The sequence below is a fragment of the Sorghum bicolor genome, chromosome 1, assembly GCF_000003195.3.
Source record: "Sorghum bicolor cultivar BTx623 chromosome 1, Sorghum_bicolor_NCBIv3, whole genome shotgun sequence".
Taxonomy (NCBI): Eukaryota; Viridiplantae; Streptophyta; class Magnoliopsida; order Poales; family Poaceae; genus Sorghum; species Sorghum bicolor.
The window spans coordinates 60,147,120-60,160,827 of NC_012870.2; the positions used below are offsets into that span (position 1 = coordinate 60,147,120).

The 13,708-nt window shown below is 46.1% G+C and overlaps 3 protein-coding genes across 4 annotated transcripts; all 3 read right to left on the reverse strand.

Moving 5' to 3' along the window:
* Positions 305-2,416, reverse strand: LOC8062867 (peroxidase 5). The gene is made up of 3 exons (XM_002467540.2): positions 1,929-2,416; positions 1,597-1,785; positions 305-1,158 (listed from the first exon to the last, which is right to left on the reverse strand). The coding sequence occupies exons 1-3, from the start codon at positions 2,148-2,150 to the stop codon at positions 592-594; spliced, it is 978 nt and encodes a 325-aa protein (XP_002467585.1). The 5' UTR covers positions 2,151-2,416; the 3' UTR covers positions 305-591.
* Positions 8,500-10,096, reverse strand: LOC8058813 (peroxidase 5). Its single transcript, XM_002467541.2, has 3 exons — positions 9,682-10,096; positions 9,372-9,557; positions 8,500-9,261 (listed from the first exon to the last, which is right to left on the reverse strand). Exons 1-3 carry the CDS (start codon positions 9,913-9,915, stop codon positions 8,716-8,718), a joined length of 966 nt encoding a protein of 321 aa, XP_002467586.1. The 5' UTR covers positions 9,916-10,096; the 3' UTR covers positions 8,500-8,715.
* On the reverse strand, positions 11,853-13,484 carry LOC110434414 (protein CURVATURE THYLAKOID 1B, chloroplastic-like). 2 transcript variants are annotated; one of them, XM_021458410.1, is made up of 6 exons: positions 13,136-13,484; positions 12,940-13,049; positions 12,700-12,786; positions 12,524-12,586; positions 12,287-12,324; positions 11,853-12,102 (listed from the first exon to the last, which is right to left on the reverse strand). In XM_021458410.1, exons 1-6 carry the CDS (start codon positions 13,299-13,301, stop codon positions 12,048-12,050), a joined length of 519 nt encoding a protein of 172 aa, XP_021314085.1. In that variant the 5' UTR covers positions 13,302-13,484; the 3' UTR covers positions 11,853-12,047. The 2 variants fall into 2 exon arrangements, with proteins under 2 accessions (XP_021314085.1, XP_021314075.1); XM_021458400.1 differs by having other exon boundaries at positions 13,130-13,461.

Here is a 13,708-nt window from a genome sequence, read left to right on the forward strand (position 1 = left end):
AGAGTTTAGAAAGGTCACAACCCCGTCCAGGCCAGTGCTGGTGGCGACCAGAAGGACGTCGGTACCCGGCCGAGCAGATCACACCAGCAGAGGGTTCCCCAACCCTCAACTGGTGATTCACGTCCATCTACACCACCACCAACGTCTGCATCACCACCGAAGGCTCCAATGGCATCTGCAAACGCTAGTGTAGCACTAATCCCCTCAATTTTCCGTAATAGATTAGTGGTCATATAATGATTTAAGAATAAGATCCTGTGTAATGTTAATCATGATTTATTATGTGTTTAGATCTAACAATTGGTACACAAGCAGTTTTTTCTGGTTACAGATTTTTCTCTCACAAAGCAGAAGAGACACACATGCCTCAATCAAGTGGGAAAAAAGAATATAGAGGTAATAATCAGCCAACGAATATAGCCATTGCAATTTGCACAGCCATACCCATACACGCACAAGTACAGGCATACATACAATTAAGTTACAAGCACAACCAGGCTATGCTCTATGCTATCATCACGTCGACAGCGTCCGATCGCCAAATCAATACAATAATGAATCTACAACTCCATCCACACGACTGATGGATCATCAGGCGACTCTGCAGTTTGCCCTGATCTTGCCGCTGGCTCCGGTGAGCACGCCGACGGTGCCCATCTTGACCATGGCCGCGGCGAAGTCGCTCTGGAACGTGGCCGGGTCGTTGGCGTAGGTGACGACCTGCACGGCGGTGTTCTTGTCGCTGAGCAGCGCCTGGTCCGAGGACAGCAGGCCGCGGTTGGCCATGACGCCCTTGTAGAAGCCCTCGTCGAAGGCGTTCGGGGACACGTAGTCCATGGCCACCAGCGGGTCCCCGCCGGCCTGCGGGCACTGCCGCGCCAGCTGCGCCACGTACGCCGGGTCCATGGTCGGGTCCTGCCCCGCCGTCGTGGACGAACTCGACAGCCGCCCGCTGAAGGAGCTGCAGTGCGAGGACCCGATGGTGTGCGCGCCGGAGAGGATCACCATCTCCTTCTGCGTCAGGCCCTTGTTGCCGAAGATCTTCGTGAGCTGGGCCACGTTCGCCGTCGGCGGCGGCAGGTTGCCGTTCGTGTCCGACGCGCGCGACGTGGACCCGTCGCGGCGACCCGCCGGCACCTGGTACGCGTTACCACCGGCCTGCACGCGCGTACGTACGAAGAATTCGTTAGAATAGAACGCGACAATGGCGTGCGTGCTAATTAAGCGTGATACTAGTTGGACCCATGCCGGGCTGCTGGCATGTGGCATCATATCGAGTTCTTTCTCTTTGTGGCGTGCATATGCAAGCTGCGCGCGGCATCATGTGGTGGGGGCAATGTGCGTCAAAAAAGATGGGAGACAGAAACATCAGATACATATGCTTTTCTGTCTAATCCTATGACAGTCCAGCTTTGGATTCCAAATTCATGCAATCATGTCGGGTTAAAAAAGAAAAAGTTTATCTATCACTGAAGCAGTGCTACCACCACCGTCCACTGACAGTAAAGCAAGATGCAGTTTAGTATTGACAAATGCAGCTTTGCAATCTTAATAGACTAATTAAATGATGAATTGTCTTACAGTCCTGTAGCTTACCAGTGCGACGCTGTCCCTGGCGGCGAAGGCGAGTATGTCCGCGCAGGAGACGACGCCGAAGCAGGCCTGCTCGACGCGCGCCTTGATGCGGTCGATGACCTCGAAGCCCCGCAGGCTGGTGTTTGGCCCGGCGTCCTTCTCCGCGGTGTTGCCCTTGGTCGAGTCGATGAGCACCGACGCGTCGCACCCCTGCAAGTTTTCCAGCAAGGCATCACAGTCAGTTCTGTTCTGTCACCCTGCTGCTGCATTTGCAGTCAGCTCGTCCTTGCTTTCTTTGTAGTGAGTATGGGTAGCTGCGAGCGACGCGAGCTTGCGACTGAGGATGGACTGACCCCAACGAAGCAGTCGTGGAAGTGGAGCCGGAGCAGGCCGGCGGCGATGCCCGGGTTGGCCGCCACCGCCGTGCTCACCTCCTGCTGCACGATGATCTCCGCCGCAGGGCACGAGTTGTCGTAGAAGCCCACCCGCAGCTGCGCGCGCAGCTCCGTCGCCATCAGCAGCGCCGCCACCGCCGCCACCTGCAAGTACAGTACCTCCATCCTCTGCACCGCCATCGCCACTACTAGCTGACCGCCGCCCGCTGCCACTCGTTGTTGTCACTCTCTTTATGGCACTAGAAGCTACCTGAGAGCTTTTATATATACTCGCACTCAGGCCGCAGACATCAATCAGTAGCTATATGCTTCTTGGTTAAGGAAGGCAAAGAAAGGCACCGAGCCGCCGAGAGCGTAATCTAATCTCTAGGACTAGGTGTATATAACAATGTCGACTAGTGGAGGGTTTAGGGGATTCTCGAGCGATAGGGCCAGACCAGCAGTCAGTGAGTGTGCCATATGCCAGGCATGTGCAGAGGGAGGGGATAGATTGGTTGGTAGAGTGCGAAGCGAAGCTGTGGTGCCTGCCAATTGGGGACTGGGCTTTTCTGCCATGATTGGGGGCGATGGAAAGGCCAGAGAGACAACCAGATCCGCAGAGGCAGGGTCTCCAGTGCGTTTTACCACCTTCGGTACATGGAGTCGCGGACAATTGGACACTGTAGAGCGCGGAACTCTGAAAGACTGAAACTGCATCCACGAGGTTATTTTGTCATGCAGGGCCGGCATTTGCGATGAGGTCATGGCAGCATCTTGCGTTTTCACCCGGCGTTGTTGTCGTCTGTCTCCCACTTGAGTATGCGGTGATACGGATACAGGACGATGCTGACATGATGGACTGTGATGTTTGCTCTCTCTCTCTTTTTTTTTTACATTATTAGCATGTTCTGCTATGACTGAAGTGTGGCTTGTACCTGGAATAATGTAATATGAATCTGAGCTGGTAGTCTTGTTTTTTTTCTCTATGCGAAATTGTCACCAGTAGGCAGTAGTCCGAATCTGAGTTGATCCAGTTTATGCTACATGTAGTCATGCAGAATGGTCCAATTAGCACCTTTACTCTGCTTACAGTTTGAGATATGCTTGTTTTCTGCAGGGATCGAAGCATCAGATACTCGAGGAATAGCACAGCCCGATTCCTGACAACTATATGTTCCAGGCACTGTAGCTGCAAATGGTTCACAGCTTGAAAGAATCAAGGGAGGATAGGATTGCAGATGAACATGCATGATTGACCCCCCATGCTTGCTTGGTTCATGAACGCGGGCTGGCTCGTTACTGATTAGAAATGATCTCTCCCATGACATCCACAGCTAGCCAAAGCAAAGATGCTGCCGCTCATGGCTCAACATTGACAACGGAGCATGAAAAGGCTTAGTATGGTATCGTATGGTTAGGTTGGCAGGGCGGCACAAGTCAAGGAAGATTCCTCGCTCGCCACATTGCTGCAGAGCTGGCCGGGCCGTGGCTTGTTTTAGCCGCTGGCGACGTCCATGAGTTCAGACTAAACTCCAGTTTTTGCCTGCAAATGCAGAAAGATAACGCAGTTATTGAGCCAAGTGGGAGTAAACTTTGCTCGAGAACAGACGCAGATCCAGCCAGGATTAACGGCTAAAGTATCTACTATGACCCTGAGCGCCAGGGCGAGTGGCGTCTGAAGCAGACTCTCTCTGAAGCACTGAGCTGCACATGGAGATCGTGTTCGGTAGAGCTCAAGTCGTGACAAGATTGGTTGGTGCTATGGACTGCTGTCGTCTGAGTTTGACCTCGAGATGAAGGCAGGGAATCTCAATCGTTGTGAGAAGATGGATCAGAGGGATCCCATCCACTGCAATGAACAGGCCAGCCTGCATATATAATATACACCGTGGTCACATGCCCTTTATAGTGTAGTAGTTAGAAGAAATGGCACAATTTGCACGGTGAATTGCCCATCATTGCCCCCCGAAAAATGGCCAGATGCAGTCAAGTATACCGCCGTAGCCAGGCCCGAAAGAGCTGAGGTTGTGACGGCGACGACAGTCGACAGTGCTGGTGTTGTATGAATCGAATCTGTCAGCCATATTTTTTCTCTTATAACAAATCAGCGAATAGTACTTTCTACCATGATGGCTTATCATCCAAACGAATAGACCTGCATATACAGCAATGCTGGTCCAAATCTAAAAGCAGTATGAACGTTTTTGCTAGGTTGATTGGCTGGCCCTCTAGCTTAGCTTGCAGCCTTGCTGTTCGTTCTATGGGGTCTGGTATTCTTCTCGCAGTACAGCTAGGCCGGGATCCCTCTGATCAATCACCATCCTCTCTCCTTTTTTTTCCCTCCCTTTCGAACTGACTAGCAACGGCTTCTCTTTTTTAAGCTCTCCTTCCAGAACACCCTCACCTCGCAAACTGGCATCAGCTCTGCTTTGTACGCATGCCTTATTGGATGGATGGACGGAGGGTGGTGGTCTGCTCTGTGCTCTCGCGCTCGGCGCCTCGCACATGGCGAAAAGCGCGAAGGCGCGTATGGTGACCTGGTCCGTTAGCCAAAGCGCGCCCGCGGGGCCACGACAACGACACGAACAGCGTCTGGCGTTGTTCTGCCTTTTTATGTATAACACCGCTAGCCTGAGCATGCATACGCTTCTTCCTGTTCACACGGTCGCCCTGCGAACCAGTTGATCAGCTGAATCTGCCGCCGCCTCACTGTTGCCTACTCTCGGTCCTCAGGCCTCAGCCCACAAATCCTTCTTCTGCCTCCGGCAGGGAGAAAAAAAAAAAAGGTTATTCTATCTGTATTATAATTGAAACTATTTTAAATTTGATCAAGATTATATAGAACATTGTTTAACTGATACCAAAGGGATATATTATGAAAACATGTTATATGGTGAATCCAATGATATTTATTTTGGTACTTTAGATATGGCACAATAACCATTTTGGTTCCTCAACTATTATTCGAGGCTCAGTTTCATCCCTAAACTATTAAAATGGCCATTTAGGTCCTCAAAATTTAGTTTTAGGCTCAATTTCATCCTACAACTATGAAGATGATTGTTTCAGTCCTTAAACTTTGCATTTTAAGCTCAATTTCATCCATAAACTATTAAAGTGCATTTAACTTTTATTTTCAACTCAAATTTGTCTATTAAAAAAGAAAACATTATATTTTAGACAAAATTTCATCCATAAATTATCAAAATTATAGATTTGCTATTATTTCAATATATCCATGTATTCTTGAAGAATAAATAGTGTTTGATGTAACTATAGTTCTTCCCACAAATATCAATTTGGTTGGATATATATAAATGGTACAAGTATAAGGTAATGCTAAACATAACAGCTTGGAATTATTAATGGACATGAAATAGTTTTTAGATAAATATTATTTTTCTATCTTCAATCGCTGGTGGTGTGGAGCTAATCATGTGCAGTAGTGCAACATTCCACGTACAACATAGATAAAGTTGAGTTAAAAATAATACAGAATAAAATACACTTTGATAGTTTTTAAATGAAATTGAGCTCAAAATACTAAGTTTGAGGACTAAAACGATCATGTTCATAGTTCTAGGATGAAATTGAATCTAATAGTAGAGTTTGAGGACTAAAATGGACGTTTTGAAAGTTAAAGGACGAAATTGAGCCTCGAGTAATAGTTGAGGGACTAAAATGGCTATTCTGCCTTTAGATATAAATATAAATTTAAGTCGACTAAAGATAAAAATAGAATGTCAACCTTTTAAGGCAGGGATATTATTTGTTATTAGCTGAACTAGTCCATCAACACATACTTCCACACTAACAAAAATATTATAATAAAAATATAAATGCTTAATGTTATCTTTGTGCTCACTTTCTTTTTCTATTTTCTAACGCGGTAGCTATATAGATACTTTTAGTCTCTATCAGTTTTAATGAACTTATTATCAATTACTTTATATGTTTTTACCATCCACATTTTCAGAGTTTTTTTTCTCTCCTCGTGACACCAACATATGTCTTCCATATGCATTTAGATGAAAAATCTTAATAAATTTTGATTGCAACACATGTCTCGTGATATCATGATTTTAGATTTTGTCCTTTAAAATTTGCTCTTAGTTATACACATTTTCTATCTATAGGTCAAATTTTTTATTTTGCTTATTTTACATTTATTCAAAGTGCTCCTTTTGTAATTTTTTGTATTTTACTAAAGTAAGGAATTTAGGTCTAAGTGTAAAATCATAGTAGAGCTTGAAGTAAGATCCTAGAAGGACTAACAATGCTGTCCTCAAGAGAAAATTAATATTTAAATCTAAAAAAAACTCTTTACTTCAAATGAATTTACAAAATCATGGAGACCATGGTAACATTTGGTTTGTACTAATATCCTCCCTTGATAAATCGGTGTTCAATTCCGTCTATAAAAAATCTACGTTTTAATAAAAATAATTGAGTGCTTTTAATTATACTATTGTATAGATAGATAAATTATAATATTTTGGTTTCCATGTATAAAATTATCTCCAACTCTACTTAATTTTAAATGTTGGACATCCTCCGCTTAATATTGAGTCACGAATGTGCTCTACTCTGCCACTTCGGCATCACCAATTTTTCTCTCCTGTTGGATCATTCTCTCGTCATAGTTCAGTCCACGCTATAGCACCACTCATCTATTGTTTGGTTGCCAATGTTCTAATGGTTATTTTGGGGGATGGCAATTGGAGGAGAAGCACACACAGCCTCCTCACTACTACGCAGCACCATTCTGATCCTATCATGGCTTGCCAGCATTTGGTGTTTTGTCCAGGGGCGGATCTACACTATATCATCAAGGTTCACCGACCCCGATAACTTTTAGCTAATCCTCTAAGATTAGGCTCTTATTGAGTCATAATTTTTAATAAAATATCATATCACAGTAGCTTCTTTGATGCTAACCCCGATGTCTAATCTGAATACATTCGCCACTTTTTTTGTCCCTTCGTTATAATAAGAGAGGCCACGACTCCCTTGATGAGGATCTGGTTTGAAAGTCTCGAGAATCGTTACACCCTCCATAGGACGAACCTTGGTAATTCCATATGTTCTTCCTGCATATCAAGGTAAATATAGCAAAACTCCCCCCAACCAAATCAGAGGGACTGGTCATTTGAAAACTAGAGTATCCGGTTAATTTCACTAGTACAGAGGCATACTGTACAGGCGGCTGGAAACCTATTTCGCGTAGCCTCCTCTACCACTCCACCTATCACTCACTTGTGTCTATATTAGAGTTTAGTTCCCCACATATTATCCCAAACCAAGCATATATTGACTATTTGAGGCCCTAAATGGATTCCAATAGAAAAGTTGTCAACTACAAAGTTTCATAACTTTTTAAGATCTACAACTTTTATATTGGAAGTTTTTCCATCCGAGGTCATTTACAAAATTTGAATTTCAAATTTAAGAAATTCAAACGTAGTTTTCGACGATAATATGATGTCAAATGAAAAAATTATCAACTACAAAGTTTCATAACTTTTCGAGATCTACAACTTTCATTTTGATAGTTTTTTCAAACAAGGTCATTTGAAAAACTAAAAAAATTCAATTTCAAATTATTTCTATAGACGGCTTTCGTAACAAACTGCCTGTAGACATATGATTTTTACACGCGGTTTCTTAGGAGAACCGCCTGTAGAAATACATGATTTCTACAGGCGGTTTTGTTAAGAAAACCGCCTGTAGAAATATGATTTTTAGTGACGGTTTTTTAGGACAACCGCTTGTAGAAATGCATGATTTCTACATGCGGTTCAGTTAGGAAAACCGCCTGTGAAAATGTATTTTCACAGACGGTTCGTAGTTCTGACACCGTCCTTTTTACACCACAGGCGCGTGATAACTACAACCGCCTGTAGTATAAAAAGAGGGCGTCGCCGTTGTACTCTTTTCTACTAGTGTTTTCACATATGGTTTTGCGAGGTGCGCATCTCTACAGGTTTGTTACAGACCTTATATATTGTCCAAGCAAAAATACTCAACAAGATCACTATGATTTACTCAATTCAAGATACAATGAGAGAGAAATTAATCAAGGGATTTATTTTTTTGCGACACCAATCAGGGGAAATTAGACAGTAACAGCAAGAACTAGAGTAGGCACGGATAGAGTCCTGGGATGGAGGAGGAAGACGAGTTGGAAGTTATGTGTTCTCTTCTGTTCGATGCCCTGCATCTAGCATTCCCATCTTTTTTTTTTTTTTTGAGAATTAAACTCCCATCCTTTTCGCTGCACATTTCTCTATTTTGAGCTTATTTGGTAGCCCAGTCCACGATAGGCCCATTTGGTAGCCCAGTCCGTGACAGGGTTGCTCAAAGCGGGCTTGTGAGTTTACCGCCAACAAATGTGTCACATGAGAATACATTTTTTTTTCAGGCTACCTAATTTGTATTCAAATTGCAAACTGTATAAATGCAGTGCAAAGCCAAGAGGCTCAGAGAGAAACAAGAGAAAATGCAGGTGCATGAGAATACATATCCTGCTTGCCATTGCCAACCATGCAAGTTCGAGGAATTCTTGATTCCAGAAAGAATGATTAATTGCATATATGCAGATAGAAGGTACACGCGCTAATTAGCAAAAATTGAAAATAAAAAAATAAAAAAAATGACGATTGTTACATGCCGAGAGTTAGCAAGAACACAAGAAAAAGATCACGGAACAAAAAATATTTGGATGCAATCGTGCCTCATGTCGACGCCCACGCATGCCCATCAATCATCACATCCTGACCCTGTTGCAGCTGAGGCGGACCTTGCCTGGGTTGGTGCCGCGGATGCTGCCCATCTTGACCATGGCGGCCGCGAAGCTGCTCCTGAACCAGCCCGGGTTGTCCTTCCACTGCCTCACCTTGCCCGCGGCGCGCGGCGAGGCGAGCGCGGCGTCGGACTCGAGCACGGTGCGGTTGGCGAGCACGTTGGCGAAGTAGCCTGTGTCGAACGCGTACGGGCTGCCGGCGTCGAAGGGCACGGCGTTGCTGGCGTTGTGCCGGCACTGGCTCCGCAGGCTGTTCCGGAACGCGGCGTCCATGCCCTTGTCCTGGTCGCTCGTCAGCCGGTAGTCGAAGGTGCCGCAGTGCGCGACGCCCAGCGAGTGCGCGCCCAGGAGGAGGATCATGTCGTCCAGCGTCAGGCCCTTGCGGTAGAAGTACTGCGCGAGCTGGTCCACGCTCCGCTGGTTCGGCGGCGGGAGGTCGCCGGTCATGCTCGCCCGCGACACCGTGCCGTCCTGCCGCCCGCCGGGGACGGCGTACCCAACACCACCGCTCTGTGCATGCTCGTGAGTTTTCATTAGTTAGTTAATTCCCGTTTAGTTTGATGATGATTATCACTTATCAGTAGTAAGATTGAAATAAAAGCAAGCAATAATCTACGTACCAGCTTAACGCTGTCCCTGGCGGCGAAGGCGACGATGTCGGCGCAGGAGACCGTCAGTGCGCACGCGGCCTCCAACCTCTGCTTGATCCGCTCGATGACGTCGAACCCTCGCAGGCTCAGGTTGGGCTTGGCGTTCTTCTCCGCCTGCCGGTCGCTAGACTCCAGCAGCACCGACCCGTCGCAGCCCTGAAATGAAATGAAAAAACAGCGGACGATGCACGGCCGCCGTCCCGGTTCCGGTGAGCAAATCGGCGAGCGTTGACGAGATACTCAGGTACTGCATGGTGCCTAGTGTCTCGATCGATCTTACATTGACGAAGCAGTCGTGGAAGTGGAGCCGGATGAGGCTGGCAAGGACGCCCTTATCCCTGTAGGACGCCTTCAGGACCTCGTCGGCGACGATGGACTCGGCGTTGCGGCACGTCTGGTTGTAGTAGCCGACCCGGAGAGTCTGCGCATCGGCGACACGGGTGTCGTGCAGGAGCAGGCCTGCAACGACGACGAGGAACAGCAGCCCTGCTCCCTGCTGCTTCCCCATTGCCATGGTGAGAGATTCCAGCCCCTCACCACTGCGAGAGATGACCGGTGCAACTGTTTTCAAATTAATCAGCTTGCTGTGGTCGACGGAGTTGCACTTGCACGTAGTATATATGCACCTGGCAGGAAACGCTTTCCCAAAATGTAAAGATGCGTTCGAGGGGAGCACGTATATCTGAAGATGCCGGAAAACGAAATATCGTCGTCCGAGGCGATTATTAGTAGTTGCACCGTGCTGACCATCAGTTTTAGGCTGTGAACACGAAGCTGGTGGTGACTTCTGATGGTCGTGTCGGTCGAATTCCGTAGACGACGTGAGACAGTGTAAGGTATACGACTTTATGATGTAGTAGCACTGTCAGTAGGTCTTTTGTCAAGACGTGCTTACATGTTCCATGCATGTCAAATGATCGAAGGAGTTCGTTAGGGCCCAAGATTGAAATAAATAAATCGCCTAAACTAAAACACGGAGAGAAATGCTGGGGAACCATATAATGGAGAGGATCACAGACTTGATGTAATGATGTGCATGCATATGCACCTTAGTGAAAGATCGTCCTTGCTTATTTGGATATTGGAGACAGGGCATGCGCTGCTGTTTTTCTTGCCAAAGTAGCCAAATCCGTGCACATTAATTAGACCATCTATTTATTGGGGTGTGCTTTAAAAAAATCACACTACTATGAAACATTTATTCTTGTGGAACTCATACAATATGAATGAGGAATAAATGGTTCAATCTATTATGGATTATGGCACAATCCACCCGACACCAAATGTCAGCCAAGCATCATTGTTCGTAGAAACCCCGCCGTGGCGGCGTGGCCTATAGGGTAGCTAGCATACATATTACTGCGAAGGTATGTTTTCAGAAGGAAATACTAAACTAGACATTAGGATCTTGATTCTGAAAAGTCGATACAGAGTAACACAAGTTTATTTTTGTTGTTTTTTTAACCTATTATTTTTTAACTATGCATCACCCGAGTCTGATTTTGGCCATTAAACTTCAAAACTGAATATTTTTAGCCATCCAACTATCAACGGTTAACTTTATCCATCGACATGTTTCAAAGTTGTTTTACCTACATATGTATTTTTATAAAAATCATAAAAGAATGGTTAAATCCATAACAGTTTTTAACTAATTTATTTCAAATAAAAAATATAAAACTAGTGCTACTTTTTAAAAAGTACTCCCTCCGTCCCTGAATACTGCTATTTTTAGGAGAAAATTTTGTCCACATATACTGCTATTTCTACTAACATACTCGGTCCACCAGCCCATTTAATTTCTCCTTGAAACTTTCGTGGTCCACCAGCCCATTTAATTTCTTTTAGGGAGTAGTACTTTGGCGTATGGTAATTGTTTGAGTCTGTTTAGTTGGCATTAAATGCAGCTCGTTGGAACCAGAGAACCATGGCTTAACGTGCATGATTAAATGGTGGAACCCAAATTAATTGAGGGTAGAATGGTCTTTTATTTGCCACACTAATCTGTCTGAAATCTGCTAGAAATAGCAGTATTTGGGGACGGAGGGAGTATATAATATATCTATTCATGCTCTATTTAGAGTTATTTGGATCTTACTCGTTTCTGTCACTAATGTTGCATTGCTCGTGGTCATGATCGTTATTCATTTAAATTGTCATTTTGCATTATATCAAACCAGGAGCTCAACCTAATGATTCTGAGTTATGGAATATCTCAAAGGTGATGTCAACTTCAAGCATGCTCTAACAGATACATATCCTATTTACACATTGCCACATTGCATAGCTTATGCTTTCACTTAATTTTGATTGCTTGATTAGGCAGTAGGTTTCGAATAAAACAAGGGCTCAAACATCATGCAATCAACATAAAGTAAAGCACAAAATGATAGTTCAAATAAATAATGACCTTGACTATAAGCAACAAAACACTATAATCAGAAAAACTAATACGAAAAAAAAAACAGAGCATCGATAGATTGCATTTTATAAAAAATGTTTATCCATACATGCATTGAGTGAGGATCAAACTAGATGCTATACTGAAATATATTACAGCTAGCAAAAGCAACTGAACGGCAGCAAACTAGAAGGATCTCTTAAAGTGAACTTGATTTGGATGAGCTTGCATTAGTGCTCCATCTGTTAACTTCTGATTATATCCTCGTAGACCTCCCGGACCTTTGCAAAGAAAGCATCCCTGAAACACATTGCAGTTGTTTGAGCACCTAAACATCTTTAACCAAAGGAACGAAATCAAAGAAATTTATGGTAGGCAAAACCTAAAATATAAACTTAGCAATTTCTATCTGACAAATAATTAGTTAATTAGCGTTTTCTGCCTTTGCATATGCAAAATTTTGATAATCGTACTGTTCCATTACCTGTCAGACTTGAATAGCAAGTTTCGGTACGCGAACCACTGCATCAGAAAAGCATATACATGAATGAAAAGGTGAGAATTCAGTAGATAAACCGTAGAAAATTCAGGCATGGCAACCGAAAGATTCTGAACATTGTAGGCCTCAATGCGAAATCCATCCCACATTAATTTGTCAAATCATGCATCAAGAGCTATTATAATCTGAAGTTTTACTCATATCAGCTGTGGATCTTCTTACCCCACTGTATCCGATTCCAACAGCCTCCATCAGACCTGGAATCAAGGGAAGCCTATCGATTGCCTGCGAGGTAAAGGTAACACCAAATATAAAACACTGCTCGTTAGTTACTCTGTCTATCCACGCAGACAGAGGATTCAGCAAGTTCAGTCGAAGAGGATGAAAAGGTCCAGTACCGACACTACTCCACCGGCGCTCCACATGGCGAGCGTGGCGGCGACGGCGAGCGTGGTCACCGCGTACTTGTCCTCGATCCTGTCCCACTGCACCACCACGTACGCAACGCAAGCAGCAGCAGCAACGAGAGAAGACGTGTCATCGATCGTACGTGCTGCGACCAACCTAGCTAGGAACGAGTACATACATACAGATTGAAGAAAAACACACACGACGTGCCATGATGTCGCGTCGCCTACCTCCTTTTTCAACGCGTTGACGAACTCGGTGAGCTCCTCGTTGTCAGCCACAGGCGCCGCGGTGGGCTCCCCCGTGGCCATGGCCACCACGTTCCTCGCCAGCCGCTTGCCTGGTACGCGTACAGCCAGGTAAGAACAAAGTGAACAACGACGCTCGATTGATCTAGCTAGGCAACGTCGTGGCACACACACTCACAGAAGGATGCCTGGCCCTGCGCCGCGAGTCTGAGGCCGGGCAGCGGCGGCAGCGCGGGCAGCCCCAGCCTGACGACGGAGCGTGCGGCGGCCTTTCTGTAGGTGGTGTAGCCCTTGGCGACGGGAGCGGCGGCGAGGCTCCCCACGCCCGTGGCAGCAGGGGCCATGGCGGTGCGTGGGTGTTGCAGCGAACTGTGGACTGGTCGGTGTCACCCGGGTGGTGACGTCGCTGCGCGGTGCGGAAGGCGTTGGGCGTGGGGGCACGGCGGCGGCGGCAGCGGGCGGCTGGGGCTCTGAGGCGCGCGCGCGCGCGCGGGGATAAAGTTGGGCAGGCGCCACACGTTCCCCCGGGGAAAATGATAAGATGGGGTTGTTGCTCCGCGTGTGGTGTGGCGGTCCGCCGTCTCCGTCGACCTGCAGGTACGCGGGCCATGCGTGCCTGAGGAACCACGCGGCTGCCGCGTGTAAAGGTCCTTTCGTCCTTCACACTCCGCGTCTTTTGTGCGCCTGGCCGTGGCGCCGGCTTTTGTGCTGCAGACGGCAACGGATGAGTTGTGAAACAACGCGTAGGTAG